The 17,045-nt window shown below is 43.1% G+C and overlaps 1 protein-coding gene across 2 annotated transcripts in view; it reads left to right on the plus strand.

Moving 5' to 3' along the window:
- The first annotated feature begins 6,913 nt into the window (after nt 1-6,913).
- Nucleotides 6,914-17,045, plus strand: part of EPHA1 (EPH receptor A1) — a 34,236-nt gene continuing 24,104 nt past the window's right edge. Inside the window, exons 1-2 of one of the 2 annotated variants that reach the window (XM_050970856.1) lie at nt 6,914-7,093; nt 10,193-10,260. In XM_050970856.1, coding sequence (XP_050826813.1) covers nt 7,027-7,093; nt 10,193-10,260 — 135 coding nt within the window. In that variant the 5' untranslated portion in view covers nt 6,914-7,026. The remainder of the gene's footprint in view (nt 7,094-10,192; nt 10,261-17,045) is intronic. The other variant, XM_009102652.4, reaches the window with a different exon arrangement.

The following is a 17,045-nucleotide window of genomic DNA, read 5'->3' on the forward strand; positions in this document are numbered from 1 at the left end:
TTTCTTTCACATTCCTTAAAAGCTTAGAAAACCTGCAAATAATCCTATATTTACCCAAATAGATGGTTTTTATCCTTTGATTTGAAGCAGGAAGGTGAAATTAATACAGCTATTTACAATAATGGAGTTACAAAATGAAATGGATGTGGGCTTAGTAGCAAACCTAGAAAACAGGTGTTAATATCATGAGGGTAAAAAGCTGTCAAAGATTTTCTTTATTAAGAAAAGGCCTTTGCTTTTGATGTTTATTATGAACATGCCAAAGGAGCAATATTTACTGTTATTACTTTACTATTTACATATTTTTTCTACTATAAAGGCTAGAATGCCATAGGAGTTTCTCTTGCAGATATTTATAGATAGAAGATTTACAAAAGAAGAGAGATGAGTCCTTCCTGAGATTATTTTTTACTTTTATATGAAATTATGTATTTAGCATATAAAATCTGATAGGTTCCTACATGATATAAAACAAATATAGTCCACACCCCCATAAACAAGCTAATGGGAATGAAATTACTTAAATAATCTGCCATTTCTGCACAGGATTAAACATTTCTACAAGCTTTTTATTTATTATCTCGGCTGTTGCACAGGCCTTAAGTTTCCTTTAATGGATTGTTTCAGGAAGCAACCAGGAACATAGAACAAAAACTAATCAGGAGACCAAAGTGGAGCTGAAGAATGAGGTGAAGCTCCTGCCAGCTGGTTGGTTTCAGAATTAGTTTCACCTTGCCCTACAAGTACCTCCACATCAAAAAGCTGACTGAAGGTGTTATTAATAATTCCAGCACTGTATCCCTGACCTAAAGCTCTTGGCTCTAAAGATCCTATTGTGCTCAGTTGTCTTCCAAGCAAGTCCAGGAAAAAGTGAGAATGGGAAGGTCGATACCCACCCAGCGTGTACCTTTGGCTTTACCTGCATAAGTGCAAGAACATGAGACAGTCTGGTTTTACAAATTGGTATGTAAAGATGTAAGACCGTCTGGTTCTACAAATTGGCATGTAAAGTTGAGGGAAGACCTGATGGCTCAGCAGCATATGGCCTCTAGCCTAGTCACTGCTGAAAATCAGGTCTCCTAAAATCTGTGTAGTGTTTCGTTGTGGTTTTGCTGTACAGTTGCTCTCAGCATTCATTTCAGTTTTCATGTTTTGATTTAATTAATGAGTTCAAGTTTCAAAAAATCAAGTGGGAGGCTGAACTGAGAATAGAGTTGGCAGTGAGTCGGGAAGATGTTAACACGTTCAATGCCCTCTTTCCACCTGCAAGGTGTCTGCTTCAAATACCTTCTCGTTATGTCCACCTTGAAACCTCTCAGGGAGAATGCTGCTTGCTAACACAGTGAACAGTGGAAACTATTTCATTTCTGCACTGGACAGCAACTCTTCAACATCAGGATCAAGCTACAACAGCAACAAATATGGGCAAGGTTCTTGTGTTTAGATTGTGGAGGAAACTGTAATTTGTTAAGAGGAGGACCATAAAAATATCTTGAAAAAACATATTAGAAACAGACATAAAAGCTTTAAAATATTTATTGTAAACCCCCAGAAAAGAAAAGATGTATTAACTCACACATTCACCTGTAAGAGCAGAAAAAATAAATTTTAAATCACACTACCTAAGTGACTAGTGGTATGGCTTTTTATTGCATTTTAGTAAACCCTTTTCAGCATCAGTGAGATATTTCCATGTTTGAACATAATTACCCAGGACTGGGGAAGAACAGCCAGAAAATATGAAGAAATTGCAAATAACAGAGAGGTATGTGTTTGCCATGCAGAGGTTACTATTGCTATATTTTGAGCTTTGATTCAGCTACTAAAAATATTATAATCTTACTTTTCTATAATGTAGTGCAATAAGTCGTCAGCATTTCTCTACTAGAAATAAGTCATCAGTCATTTCTCTACTAGAAATCAAATTTTTCTGGGTCAGATTTTATGTTTATCACACATATTCTGTTAGTAATGCTCAAGGAGAAACTGAATGCTTTAGTGAAATCCTAATGCCAACAAGATGAATAAATATCTTTAAAGGTGCCCAGGAAGTATGTGCTGTCAAAGAGAAATGTTAAGTGTAGAACTATACTTTTTGGATTTCTAAGTATATAATGTGCTGCAAAGGTATAATAGAAAATAACTCTTGTGACCCAGATTTGTACCACTTAGGGAAGTTTTATGATTAGGAGAATGAATCAGATTCTATTATGACTTGGTTTTCATTGCTTTTCTCTTGTCTGTACAAAATGTCACACCTCAGCATAAGCGAAGCCCTGTTTGGCTGCTCTCCCGGAGGCAGCCGGGACATCTGGGGCTCCACAGCCGCTGGACCACGAGGGGGAGCAGAGCTGGGCTAGCAAGAGAATTATCTCAGGTAATTTCTATGGAAAAGCAAGGTCCTCCCCCTCATTTGCAGGATGGTGTAATAATTTAACTGAGCCCTGTTTTGCAAGCCAAATAAGAGCATGGCAGACCATGGCAGGATAAGCTTATCCAGAGACAAAAGCCAGCAAGCCTGCAGTTCAGGCAGCAGTGCAAACATACTTCCCTGCCTGATCAGGTGTCCAGCCAGGGCATCAGCACGTAGAGAAAACACCTATTAGTGTGTTGCTGATGATCAAGTAAGTGGAGTTAGTGTGTTAGTGTGTTGCTGATGGTCAAGTAAGTGGAGTTAGTGTGTTAGTGCGTTGCTGATGATCAAGTAAGTGGAGTTTTATTCAGGAATACTGGGCTTCTTCTAGTTCATGTAGTGTATGACATCTTTGTCAGGTGGAAGATATATTTGGGAAGCTACCCTCCTGTTTTGACTGCAGCCCAAGTAAGGAACTGTCTACATTCCTGGTGGAAGATGATGTGATTGCTCATCTACCAATGATGAACTGAACGAGCAAAAGATTGATGTGGGGAGGGATGACTGGAGAACTTTAATCCAAATACCTGCTCACTGCAGGGTTAACACCAAAACTGTGTCAGGTTGCTCAGGGCCTTTCAGGCAAAGCTTGTACATCTCCAGGGGTGTTTATCTCTCATGTGTGAGGAAGAATAAGGGAGTGTCCCCTGCTTCTTCTGTGGATGAAAACTCAGATCTATGCCTTGTCTCTATCAGCTTCATTCATTCCCTTGCCCTTGTGCTTCTTCTCAAGGGAGAAAGATAACCAGCTCGACTACTTGTGCAGGCAGGTCCTCAGGTCTCTAACACAGAGGTGGCTGCTTTGTAATCCAGAGGAGCTACTTGTGCTTCTTCATAGGAGTTTAAAATATCTATTTAAAACAAAATCTGAGTTTCTGAATGCAAAATGTCCATATACAAAACTAATTTAACAGCTTAAACCACTAAATGGTAGGAGTCTGTTTTCTGCAGAAAAACAATCTGAAGTCAGCTGTTTGAAATATTCTAAGATAATTGCTGGTAGAGTAGAGCCAGAAAACCTTCTAAGATAAACATGAAAACACTAGAATATTTAACTGTGGTCATGCAGGTGAGAATAAGGGACAGAAACCACAAATTTTCTACAGGGAATAAGATATTCATACAGAGCATATCTTAGGCTCTACAGAGCTGTCATAGATTATTCCTAGAGTTGTAGAAATAGTGGATAAAAGGAGTGAATCAGAGACCACAGAACAAGAGCAAGTTCCTCCTTCAGACTGAAGTGGGCTTGTTACAAAATGGATTTGAGGCCTCTGGAAGACCTATACATCTATGTTACTGTGATACCTTACTGAAAGCCAGTTCAGGATGCATAGATTCAAGTTATCAGTACCAAAGGGATGCTTTGATAATTCGGTAAGTGATATCAAGTGAGAAACTCCGGAGATTATTTCTAGGTTCTGTTTCATTCATCAGCTGTAAGGCCATTTAACAGCACAATGGTGAAACTTGTTCTAAAATATGAGGAGCAGCAAACACAGTAAACAATTTGTAAGAATCATATGAGACAGTTCTGTCTGAACTGCAGTTCAAAAGAAGCACGTCCCAACTCAGCCTTGGGAGTGCCCTTTGACTTTCCCAACAGCACATCAAAACAAGACCTGGTGCACAGCCTTCCTCCTCACTTCCCTCACCACAAGCCCACACAGCTGTAGGAGGAAAGCCCAGGTGTGTTGTGTGGTGATATTTTCCAGCTGGATACCTAATCACAGTGATACTCAGAACAATATTCTGGGAAATGGAAGGAAAAAATGTGCCTTGCAATTCAGAAATACTCGGAGGGCCAAGAAAGAGAGGATGAGAATCAGCCCAAAGACATTCTGAGAGTGAGCTGAAAAGACACAGTTACCTTCTTAACGCCAAGATGCATGCCAGAAATGAGATGCTCACTGGGAAGCCATGAGAGTGAGAGGCTGTGGAGATGTAAATCACAGAATCATAGAATATGATTGTAAACAAGACATAAAAAGATTTTTTTAATTAAGTTCTTTCAGTTTTGCTTATTTGTTGTTTGTTTGGGATTTGTTTGTTTTAGTTGTTTGTTGTTGGTGTTTTTGTTTGTGTTTTTTTACAGTCAGAGAATTAATTTTGCCCAACAATTTCCAAAGACAAAATCCAAGCCTGTGGTGCACAAACAGAATAACAATGTCAGTGAAATACTCAGTATGAAAATGCACGTGTGGTACTCACTCTTCTGGCTAGCCTCTGTGTATATTCCCTCTTTTTCCCTTTGAATCTGCATTTTGGTGCAGAGGACACATGGGAAAGCAATCTAGCAGAGCTTTTACAGGTATCAGCAAAGTTCTATGCATTTTGTGTTTTTACTTCTGTGTGCTCCCACTTGTTTATAGATTTTCTTCAGATCCTGGTCCTGCTGAAACATTAGACTGTATTTTGTTTCACTATCATTGTACACATTCTGACTGTGAGCTACACCAGGTGATCTCCAATCTGAAAAAACACGAAGCAATAAATATGATTTTTGACCACCATTGTCTGGAAAACCCCAATTGCTGATCACCATCTGCTCACACTACAAGGGGAAGGAAAAGAAGGTAATTTTTTTTTTAGGCCATATTCTCCAGTAAGCCCTAGTAAATTGCTTCCTGCCTACTCCTTAGATCAAATGTTCTGCGTATCTGCACACCAGTGAAATGGAGACAGAGTATCCCAAGGCTCTTTGCTCAAGAACTTGTCACTTCTGGGATTTTACAGATGAAAACTCTGTTAGCCCTGAGGAGCCAAATGTCAGGCCTTGACATTGATTTTTTTTTCTCCTGAGGAAGAACATGAGCTCCTGGCCTGCCCTAGAGCCTTATCCTCCAGCTGCAAATGGTTCTTCCCCATTTCATATCTATTTAGGCCTTGCCTGTGTCTTGTCCCATCAGAGGGAAGTTAGCTGTGGGTCTGTCTGCCCCACTGCTACCTCACAGACTGAAGAACTATACAAATGAAGCCCTAAATGGACACATTCCCCCAGCACAAACTCAAGGTATGGATTGTAGACCAAAAAATCTTATATGACTCCTGCAATGGGAGTCATTCAATTGTGGGGGAAACAGGCATAAAAGTTTTGAGACAGTACTGTGGACTGATAAAGAAAATTTTAGACAGGATTAAACTGCAACAAATTTAAGGTACAACTACTCTAAATGCCATTTACATTTGAATTATTTGCACCTATATTTTACTTCACGTGCTATGTAAAATTTAAAACTTAGTATTGTAACCACCGGTTCTGAAATTTCTCTTGCCTATGTTCAGACATCTTGGGATAGATCTTGCTTTCTCAAGATGTATGGTTTGAGAACCACAGGATTCACTGAAAGATTAGATCCAAGAGCCCTCAGAGAGTCCACAGTCCCAAATGCTGCTCAGAGCAGGGCTGACTCCAGAGGTGGTTATGTTGTTCACGGCTGTGTCCTGGCAAATCTGGAACATCTCCAAGGGTGGAGATCCCCCAGTCTCTCTAGGCAACCTGACAAGGTCCTTTCTTTAGCCTTCCTTGGGGAGGAGGAGGAAGAGAGCAGGAGGAATGCAGCTGTACAGCAAGTGTAAGTGCAATAATACCATCTGTATTTAGAGGGAGGGGTGTAATAGCTGTGTATGGGTGGGAGTAACATCCTTGATGAATGCCAGAAGAGACAGAACAAAGGCAAGTTCTTTCATATTTATGTCCCTCAGGAAGAAAACGAAAAGTCCCATGAGGTCTTTGTACACAGAGAAAGAATCCTTCTAGTTTGCTTCCTCTCCCATGATTTCTTTTTTGCTGAAAAGCAGGCACTGCCCATCAATGCAGAGGAGCATACTAAACAAACAACAGTAATTCTGGCAGACAAAGTGGTATCCCTGTCGCTCTGTGACATACCTGGGAATGAAACAGACTGCTGTCCCTGTGTACAGATGGATTTCCTAATCATATTCAGTGAGGATGGCTCAGTGGTTTTAGCCCCATTATCACAGATCACAGAATCACAGAATGGCTTGTCTTGGAAGAGACCTGGAAGATCATCTGTTTCCAACTGCCCTGCCATGGGGGTTGGAGCTAGACCTTCCACTAGACCAGATTGCTCCAGTGTCCCATCCAACCTGGCCTTGAACACTTCCAGGGATGGAATAGCAACAACCTCCCTGGGCAACCTGTTCCAGTTGCACCACCCTGAAGAATTAATTCCTAAAATTTCAGTTTAAAGCCGGGGCCGGGGCCGGCGGGACCGGGAAGGATGGCGAGGGCTGCCCAGGAGGTGGCAATCGGGAGCCTCTTACGGGAGTGGAGCAAAGGTGGAGGGAGGCTCCCAGGAAAGAGGTGGCTGCCTTTAAGGTGGGTTTATTTGCCTGCCAGATGGGAAGTCTGTGACCAGCCCCTTAGAACAGGTAAAGGCAGTAAGGCTTCTCCACCCACTCGCCTTGATCTTTCATCACCACCGTGGGCCAGGCGGGCGCTTGTGCAACGTGCGCGCCGCGCTCGGGAGGCTGCGGGAGAGGCCCATGCGCTGCCCGCAGCTGCCCGGGCACGGAGGCCGGAGCCGGCGGGGGCTGCGAGCCGGGCCCCCTCTCCGGCCAGCCTGGGGCTGAGCGCCTGCAGCGGCGGGATGGAGCTCTCCCTCGGGCTCCTTCTCCTCTGGGCTCTCCTTCCTCCCGAGGCGCACGGCAAAGAAGGTAAGCGTGGGACCCGCCGCCGGTCCCTCTGCCTGGAGGGCTGGGCTGGGGCGCGCAGCGAGAGCGACCTCGCTAAGGGGCAGGGAACGGGAGGTGGCCCACGCGTCTGGGGCTCCAGGGACACCTCCGAGGGACTGGGGGGTCAGGGAAGGGCAGCCGGCAGTGGGGGGACCACGGCCTGGCAAATCCCATCCGAATCTCGGTGGTTTAGTGAACGAACCCCGGTATGTTCTCGCCCTCGTTCACCTCCTCCTAGTTGAAGCACAAATGCCTCCGCATATCCAGTGATCCAAGAGAATTCTGCCCCTGTTCCCCTCAAACACGGGCCTTGCAGATAACAAGTTTAAACACAAACTCAGAAAGTTTCTCTCCTCCTCTGGCAACACCCCCGCAGCTTCCTCAGGAAGCCCTCCTAGGAGTTAACCCTTATGAGCAAGCGGACAGTCATTTTATCGGAGTTTTTATCTACCCTACTCCTGGAAGACGGAGCTGGGCTTTAAAATTTCCTCTTCCACCTCTTTAGGCTTCCGTGTTTCCCTTCCCTGTACCACTTACTCCCTTTTATTAAATGTAGTGATTTTCTTTTTCCTTCCATCTTGGTAGTTGCACAGTGGTTATGAAACGTGGGAGAATGCTAAGTTTTACTAGAGAGGTGAGGGAAGTGCCAAATCTCGGCTCTGTTTCCTACCTCCTCCTGCAGTCAATTCCTGCTAGGGAGTTCTGTTTTGTACAGCAAGAGGTGTTGGGGCTTTTCCATCCCAAGGACAGTCCTCCTTCACTTTTCAAGGCTCTGGATTGAGGGGACTTAGTCACAACTGGCAGTTCAGCCATGGGCTCAGCTCTGGTTCTGCGAGTGCTCAGTGATCTTTTAAAGGCTCTTTGACAAGCACGTTTCCACTAAGGATCCAGCTACGTGATGGGTGCAGTTGGCAGACCCAGTGGAGAAGGCCAGCCTGGGTGAGAAGGAACACCGGGTGGCACCGCGCAGGCTTCGGTTTCCAGAAGCGTGTGACCAGTAGTTGGCAGTAACAGTCAGGGACCTGTCTGCCCGCTTCTCCCCTATCTCAGCCATCTCATCTGGGCTGTGTCTGTGATCCACTCTTCCTTAACTTGTCTGTCAGGGAAACAGCTCATTTTCCAGGCGTCCTCTCTTATCTGAAGCCTTTCTTCTTTTTGGGGACACCTCTTCCCCTGTGGCTGGACAGCCACATGAGACTCCTAGCAGCAAAGCTGTGGACCAGAGAGTTAGTAGTCCCTGAAGACTTTATTCCTCTGCCTCTGTAGTCTTACTGACTCAATCATCCTTTCTGTGGAGAATCCCTGCTGTGCGATTCACTTTAAGAAGTACTTCTTGGCAATGGGCTTTGTCCCACCTGCACTCAGCAGCTGAAGGAGCTGTCATTGCTGGCAGTGCAGAGCATGGCACAAGAGCTCTGCCAGATTCCTGTCCTGGCCACTTCCAAGTTCCTTTCCCCTTGCTCTGCTAGAGCTTGCCATGCTGTTCACTCCACATTGCTGCTCCACTCCTGAAGAGGATGGGATGGCATAGATGTTATCTGAGTGATGGTTCTGGCAGGACAGGCTACCTCACCCTCTGAGCTTTTGGAGCTAACCACAAAAGAATATTATCTCAAATAAAGAGATTGAGAGTAGAAGGGAAGTGAATGAGAAGCCTTGTCTGGACAGGGAGTCTGTGGCTAGGAAGGTTTTGCCATATGACCATACTGTGAACACTTCAAACTTGCAAAACCTGGATTCCTGCTTTTCCCCTTTCCCATCCTGAAAGGGTGTTTCAGAGGTGAGAACAGCAGCGCAATCCCTCTTATCTCTGATTCTGGGCCCACAGCCTGCTTCCTCATTCCTCAGGACTCTTGCTGATCTGCACTTTACACTATTACTTATAGTTGGCAGGGAGTATTTGTAAAACAGTCAGATGAGGGGGAGGAAACCTGGTTATTTAAATGCCATTTAAAAATCTCCCCACTCCTACCTTTCACCCCCAGATTCTTTTCTGAGATGTTCAGAAACGACCCCTCTGAATACACCCACAGGAATCTAAAAGGGAATCCAAAGAATTTTTCCTGTTTCCTATGTTCCTAAGCTGGGACTTTGATAGGTGCACAGAAACCAGTAGTCTGTTCTGGCAGCACCGGCAGACCCAAAGGCAGGCACAAAGCTGCACATCCCACAGTGTGTCTTATTCCAACTCCTCTGCTTTCTCAATGTTTGCCTACAAAGTGACACATTTTTAAACGTGTCTTCAGATCAAGACTTTAGGCCGAACCGTGATCGCGTTTTCAAATTCCTTTGAGGGCTAAAAATGAACATACCAATGATTTTCTCCTTTGTCACACGACTCCAGGAGCGAGGTTTAAAGCAGCTGTGCAATACCGCAGGAGGTGGCCGTGCTGTGGCCGGAGCCATTACTCTCTCTCGATGTCCCGGCCAAAAAAGTCGGAAGGTTGGGAGAGGGTTAAACGATTTCTAGGCCATCGTCTGCTGGTGGACAGTTTGAGTTAGAAGTAGGGGGCTCATCAATTTGCACAAGTGATGCATCTCCGGGCTTTTGGGTACCGCGACAATAGAAAGTCCCTTCTACAACTTCACACTGCCTCTGAACTTTCCTACTGTGTTTCAAGTACTGAATAGTCCCTCCAGGCGACACTGATTGATCTTTTGTGTTGGTAATTTATTTGATTGCCTTCCTCTTCAGCCATTTAGTTTGCTGCCTTCCTATTTCAAGGAAAGATGTGTTCAGCTGCTCATGCCGGGTACCCATTTGAATAGGCTTCAGCCTCCTTCTTCCTTTTTGGGACAGTTTTAGGAAGTGATAAAATTTGTCAGGGTTGAGTTTTTTGGATGTGTATAGGAGGGGGTCTCATATATTAGTAAAAACTTTTAACTCCTGACTAACTGCCCTGTCTCGTATCTTTCCGTCCCTCCTCTAGTCATGCTTTTTGAACGTGAAAGGTTTCAAAGGATGGTGGGGTTGAGAGAGGAAATGCAGGCTTTACCTTTGACAAAACACGGATGAAACCATTCTGTGGGCTATATGATTTGGGTCACCGATTTATTTTTTCCCTCTCCTCTGGTTTTCAGTGGATCTACTTGACACAAGCACTGCACAGGGTGAACTGGGCTGGCTTCCCGACCCTCCGGAAGTAGGGGTGAGTACCCACACTCAAGGAAGGGGAGCCATTGGCAGTACTAAATTATGGAAAAATATAATCCATGTTGAAATTTTACCCTGCCTCTGGAAACTGAGCTTCTGAGGCTCCACCCCCTCCTGGACATTTTAGGCTTTATAAGTCTCTCTCCCTTCACCTGTGCAGGCTCACCCCTAGCCAGCTTTTTAACGACTGATGCCTATTGACTTCCAGTATGATTTAACATATCCTTGAAATATATTGTTTCCATGAAGTAATAAAGCAATGAAGAAAAATGAAAAAATAAATAATCTCCCAGTTTTTCATTCTGTTATGCTGCACATAAATCTCACGTCTTTTTTCCACAGGAAAATAGGTAGAACAAAAGTATTTCTGTCTCAGTCTATCAAGAAATTAGAAACACATTATAGGTTTTTTAATTCAGCAGCTGACTGACGAAATAACTGTTAACTCATGGGGCAGCAATCTGCCTGTGTGGGTGGGCTGCAAGATTCTTGGACTTTATACCAAGCAGTGGTGTTTGGTCACACAGCTGACAATGAGAGAGGAATTTCTCTTTGTTTTGTGACTGTAAAATTGAGTTGATGGAAGTGCTTCAAAATGTACTCCTGAAACTGCTGCAACAATGGACCCCAACAGACAGCTGCACTCTCAGCTATTTTTGTGCAAGTTCAGCTATTTTGTATGAAGCATAGCTGGGCAGCCCCTCTGGTGTCACAACCTACATCAGTGAAGGTGGTTTCCTCTGTAGCAGCAGTGCTGTGGGAGTGGTGGAAGGAAGACACAAAGACAAGGGAATTTAGGTGCTGTGGGAGTGGTGGAAGGAAGGCACAAAGAAAAGGGATTTTAGGGACTATGATGTGGTAGTTAGCACATATTTTAATACACAGTTTCAGTTCCTCATCCGTACTCTTGTGTTTGTAGCAAGTCCCAAGCTTTCCAGTGGAGACTCCTCACCCTTCCTGCTCTAAAGTAGACCTGGAGACAGCCTGTTCCTAACTAATTTCCGTAACTCTCCTCTGTAATGTGCTGTGGCTGGTTTAAATCCACCCCAGCCTCCTCCTCCTTCCTGGCAGCACTGCTGGGTGAAGTAGAGCCAGACAGTGAGGTTCTCCTGTACTGGCATAACTGCATTTGTTTCATTAGTAAAGCTGTTTTGGTTATTATTAGTAGTATTATTACACCCTGCTCAAAACAGGTGCCCTGGTGAGACATACATGTAGATCATGTTTTGCCCATTGTTCCCTTTGTTGTCTCATCAACTCTCTGTGTGGTAATTTTACCCCAATTCTAGGCTCCAGGCATGTTCAGGATGAAGTTTGCCTCTTGAGCAGATTGAACAAAACAACTGAAAAGTGTGTTCTGAAACCAAAATCTGATAGAAAATCAAACCTTTATTACAGAACATCTGAGTGTTGCACAGTAAGTTCCGAGCAGTGTGAGGAGTTAGCAAATCCTTCTGCTTGTGCTATTTGCTTTTTAAAATATGCATATTCACAATTTAATTGTAACTGAGAATTGTTGAAAATTATGGGGAACATGGCCTGAGAGAAATCAAAACTAACAGATCAGGATATGGATGACTGATAAAACAACAGAGGATGAAGAATAGATCCATTGACTTCTCATGAGCAAGTCTTTTGAGGAGATTTGTCTAGTTACATAATTTCCCAATAACTGTTAGGTGGAAGTCCGACAAATTGCCACAAGCAAAAAGGGAACAATGGCTGATTCTCTTGTAGTGAGAACTTTGAACAGGTTTTTCTGAAACTATTCCTTCAAAATGAAGAATTAAGTATGTTCAAAAAAGAACGGAAATTAATTCAGAACATTTTTTGACAAAAAAGGGCCAAGATTAGTACTGAATAATCTGACTAGGTTGATTAGTAACAGGCTGGAAACATCTGAGCTGTGTTGCACACAGAGCTGAAGGGTGTACTTCATGTAACACTGCTACTTGTACCTAACCTCAGATGCCGGAGATCTCCCATCAGGGAGCTGGATTTGTGTCAATATACTTATCGCACAGAGGAGGAATTTGCTGTGGGGAATTTTCCTGCTTTATATGGACGAGGCCCCTGAGGCATAGCCCAGAAGAGGCTGGCTAAGTCTGTGGAGGCAGAACTACACCTTTGTTTTCTCCTCACTTGTAGCCAATGACAGAGGATGAAGTGGCTTGCCAGGTGTGGTTGTTTCATGGTCAGACCGTGGCTGTATCCAGGGCAGACAATGCTCCCATTAACACGTGGGTTCAGCCTGAGAACACCACTCAGTTTTGGGCTGCTCTTCTGTAGTTCAGAACTTCTGCACCACATTCGCCAGCATCTTGCCTAAGCTTATGGGTGGTCTTTGAGTGAAAGTCTCTACTTTAAGTGTCTGTAGAGTTTTGTTTGTTGAAAGGTTTGTGCTAGCTTGCTTTGTAGTAGCTACTTAGAAAGGGTTTTATTCACTTTAGGCTACTATTGGAAAGCAGGCTTTTAAAGAGGCAGACCGTAGTTCCTACAATCCCCTTTTATCTACCTTACCACCCACCTCCCCCCTCCTCTAACATATTCCTTGATAATTCTTTTTTGGCTTTGAAGTTCTGCCACAGCAACACCAGGTGGGCATAGAGAGGTGTGTTACAGTACTAGTGGTAGATTTCCACCTTTTAACATACATTAGGGAACCAATGATGGCCACTTTGAAGGTGTCAGGAGTACAGAATTTGCTTGCTCTTACATTTCTTTAAGACTCCTCATGCTGCACAAACAGCCTAGCTACCTGAACTGGTTTCAGATACCACTGAAACTTCAAAAAGGACCTCTCAAATCCAATCATGAACAAATTCACTTATCAGGCATAGTGGCACTGCTTCTTGGCAGTTTGTAAAATGACATTATAAAAAGTTATTAATCACTAATTTGCTTTCAAATATAATTGCATCAGCTGTGAGCAGATTGTGATGAGGAGTTATGCTTTCCTCTTGCATTTTGCTTTTAATAGACGAGGCCCTAAGCCACCCCAGCCTGGCTTTGAAGTCAGCCTTGTTCTGAGCAGGGGATTGGAGTAGAGAACCAAAGGTCCTTTCCTGCCTAAATCTTTGCTTCTGTGGGATAATTTAGAATTGTTTGTTCATTAGAATTCTGAGCTTGAATTTTTAGCCGAGGCACAAAATGTCCTCATGATTTTACATTTTGATTTTTTTTCATGATTTTATGTAATATCTATTCCTTTAGATTTTCTGTATCAGTTTATGTATGACTACAATACAACATACTGAGCAATCCAATATTTATCTTTAATGCTGTGATTATCTCATTCCCAGCTTGTGGGCCTATCTTGAAATTTTCCTTTTATCCACAATTTCCAATTTTTGTCTATGTGATTAGTACTTGCATAATCCATTCATACTCCCATGAGTACATGTGAGTACCTAAGTTCCAAGCCATTTGTGCTGGAGAATGCTGCATGTTGGGCTTCTCAATATGACTTTCTCTCTTTATATTGTTGAATGAATTGTAAATTAAACACACTTCATTTTTTTTAGCTACTACATTTTCTTGGGAGATGTGGTTTCACCAGTCTTTGCTTGTAAAAGGGTCCTCTTTCATGGTGAACTTCATTTTTAACTTGGATGTATGTTATTTCAGGAATCACATGAACACCACTGCTGCCAAATTGTGCCATATTTATTACATATTAAAAGTTTGGCAAGGCTCAGTTCTCAGCTGGTAGCTGCTTTGTGGAGCTTATTTTTCCCAACTTATATTCCTGCTTGGATCACAGCATTATTAAAGCTTCCCAATGACTTTCTTGGTCTCCCTTCCAGGCTGCTATTGTTGTCAGTCTTTTATTCACAGTGAGGAGGAGGACATAATTATTTTCCTGCCTATTCCATACTCTTGCTTGCTTCCACACATACTTCAAAGCATTGCTATCAGTTTCAAGCTTTCTTTGAGTTTCCCAGTGTGCACAGCACTTGATCAGCTCAGCTTTCCCAAAGTCTACTTTCAAACAAGACTAAGGATAGGCATGAAATGCCAGTGGCCTAAGTGGCATTAGTATCCCAAAGGCTATCAATTTTTTAATAGCTACTAACTACAACTACTGTGGCTCCAAAACCACTTGAAAACTTTGGAAATTATGTGATGATTCATGTTCAGGAGCAAGAGTTTTGAGTTCTGCCCCTCATGTTCCATGGAAAGTTTAATTATGACCACAGCAACTGCCAAAGCTATGTGAATACAATTTGATTAAGCAAAAAAAATCAGATAATTTCTTTTGGGGTTTTTTATGCTGTTGCTGTCCTATTAAAGTCCAGGCATAGTTCAAACTCTACACTGATAAATTTTTAGGTAATAGACTAGATCAAGTACCTGTGACCTGTCAGCAACTTCTATATCACTGACCACACCATAACATTTGCATGCCTTCAGGTTCTAGCAAGGTAAGGTTGTGTTCCACCAGACTCAGCGGTCCCAGATTTCAGTAACAGCTGATGGCTGGTTTCTGTTCCACCACTTCTTGGTCAGACAGATAGTCCTGGTCACAAAGGAAATAGTGTTATGGGGCAAAGAGCCTTCAACCTGCAAGCAAGTCCAGCACAGCACTCCTATCTCGTTAAACCTGGGCAGCTCACTGAGTCAGACTCAATGATCACTTAGTCAGACTTGATGATCTCTTACTCAGATAGTCTTACTTGGAAGAGTCTCAGCCAGTCAGCTTTTTGTAGCATCCAAAGGTCGTGTGAAAAACAGCCATCAGAAAAGCTCTTCTGTGCACGTCTTCCCACAACTGTTGTTCGTGCATGTCCTTTAGGTGCTAACACAGAGGAGTGCCATCACCTCTGAAGCTGGAGTAGAGCAGCAGTGTACACCTCACTGCTCTCAGTTAAGTATCAGGCATAGGGGATTAGGTCCCCTGAGTGAACAGGATCTGTATAGAAATAAGGGAAATATGCTTAGTAAAGTCAACAACTACCTGGAAATGAAGCTCTGGCTTCAGGGTTGTATCCTGACATGACCTGCTGCTGTTGATCTGTAGACTGGTGGAGAGATATTTGTTGATGAAATCCTGTTAATTGAAAATTAGTTATTTTGTGTCAGTTTGGGAGACAAGGAAAAAATTGTTATGCATATCCAGATATGCTTTACTCAGAACTGTGAGAAGAGGGAATACAAACCAGTGAGATGAGAACGAGTGAAGTGTAAATTAATAGCTGTAGGGAAGGCCAGATTGCATGAGCCACGGCAGTCTAGGAAGGAGTCACTGCCAGAGACCCAAGTAACAGCCTTGGCCAATGCACTCAGTGTTGTGACCTGAAGGGCAGAAAAGAGCACATTGTGAGCTGAAGATGCTGTACAGCCATGACATTCATCACCATGGCTGCTTGGGCACTGGGGTGGTGACAGCCCTGTTGCCTGGCAGCTCCAGAAAGCTGCTTCACTCTTTTATAGCTGTTGAATGAGTGGACAAGGTTCACTGAACTTCCTCATGTCAACACAAAAGCAGCACAAGTCAGATGGAGCTTGGAGATTACCCTGCCTATTGCATGGTCCTCCAAGAAGACTAACAGGCTATTTAAAATAATAATAATATTAAAACCCAACCAACCAAACAAACAGAAAACCCAAACAAAACAACTTCTATTATAATACCAACTAAAATACTGGTGAGTTTGCAGGCAAGCAATTAGAAAGAAAAGGCTTTACATCTTTTGTTGCCTGTTGTGTCCTTGAAGGATGAACCTATGCTTTGAACTGTGATTCTCACTATCTCAGAGGCAGATCTGCAGAAAAATATTCCCATGATTTATTTCTCAAAAGGTTATTTCCATTGTTTCCAAGGCCTAGTTTCTGGCTTCTCTTTGCTTGACCTGAATATTGGCTGCTCCTCACATGACTTTCAGGCTGCCATCACCTGCAGCTTCTTTTCTCCAGGCAGGCTTGATCATCACCATCAAGGCATAATTACCCCATCCCTGTGTGGGATTCCACCTGATCCATCTTTAAAGGAACTTTTACAAACAGAGCAACTATTGCCCATCACCATCAGACTAATTTCCAGCTTCTCTGTAAACACTAGAAGTACACTTGACACACCATACAAAACCACAGCTCACAATATAAAGCCCTTTACCTTGAAAAAATGAAAAAAAAAATCACTTCCATTTACAATGGATCCTATGCAATGTAACGCAAAAATAACATGAGAGCTAACATTTGCTTTATTGGTTATGTGGCTTTAGCCATGAATTCTGAACTCTTAAGATGCACAATCTGATTTTTCACTCCTGTCCTTTTTGTAGTTATTGGTACTGTTAGTGAGTGGTAGTAAAAGAAGTGTTCCAAACCAGCTAGGTGAAATGTTGGATTAGAGTATCATTAACACTCATCTAGCACCATCTGTTATGACCAGAACTGTTTTCATGCAAGACCTTAATGTGGTCAGGCAGTTCAGAGAATGAGCAGACAGCAGAACCTGGGTTTGATAAACAGGTTCTGTAATCAATGCACTGGCGCTTGGTGTCCCACATGAACACCTTATCTTTCCTTAAGAGCATGAGTACCAGTTAAATTGAAAGGACATGGGTGGGATGGAGACCTATGTGCTAGTGCCCCAAAGAACGAGTAATTACATAATGGAGTTGCTCCTCCCTGAAAATAACCAATGGATCATTGTGGGGAAAAAATATATCATCCCACCCATAAAGATACTGTAGATAAGTAAACATCTCTTCTGTGTTCAGTTGTGTCAAAGGCTCCATGATGATGTGATGAAATTAAAATTGCCTGACCATAGCC

Source organism: Serinus canaria, chromosome 1 (assembly GCF_022539315.1).
Source record: "Serinus canaria isolate serCan28SL12 chromosome 1, serCan2020, whole genome shotgun sequence".
NCBI lineage: Eukaryota > Metazoa > Chordata > Aves > Passeriformes > Fringillidae > Serinus > Serinus canaria.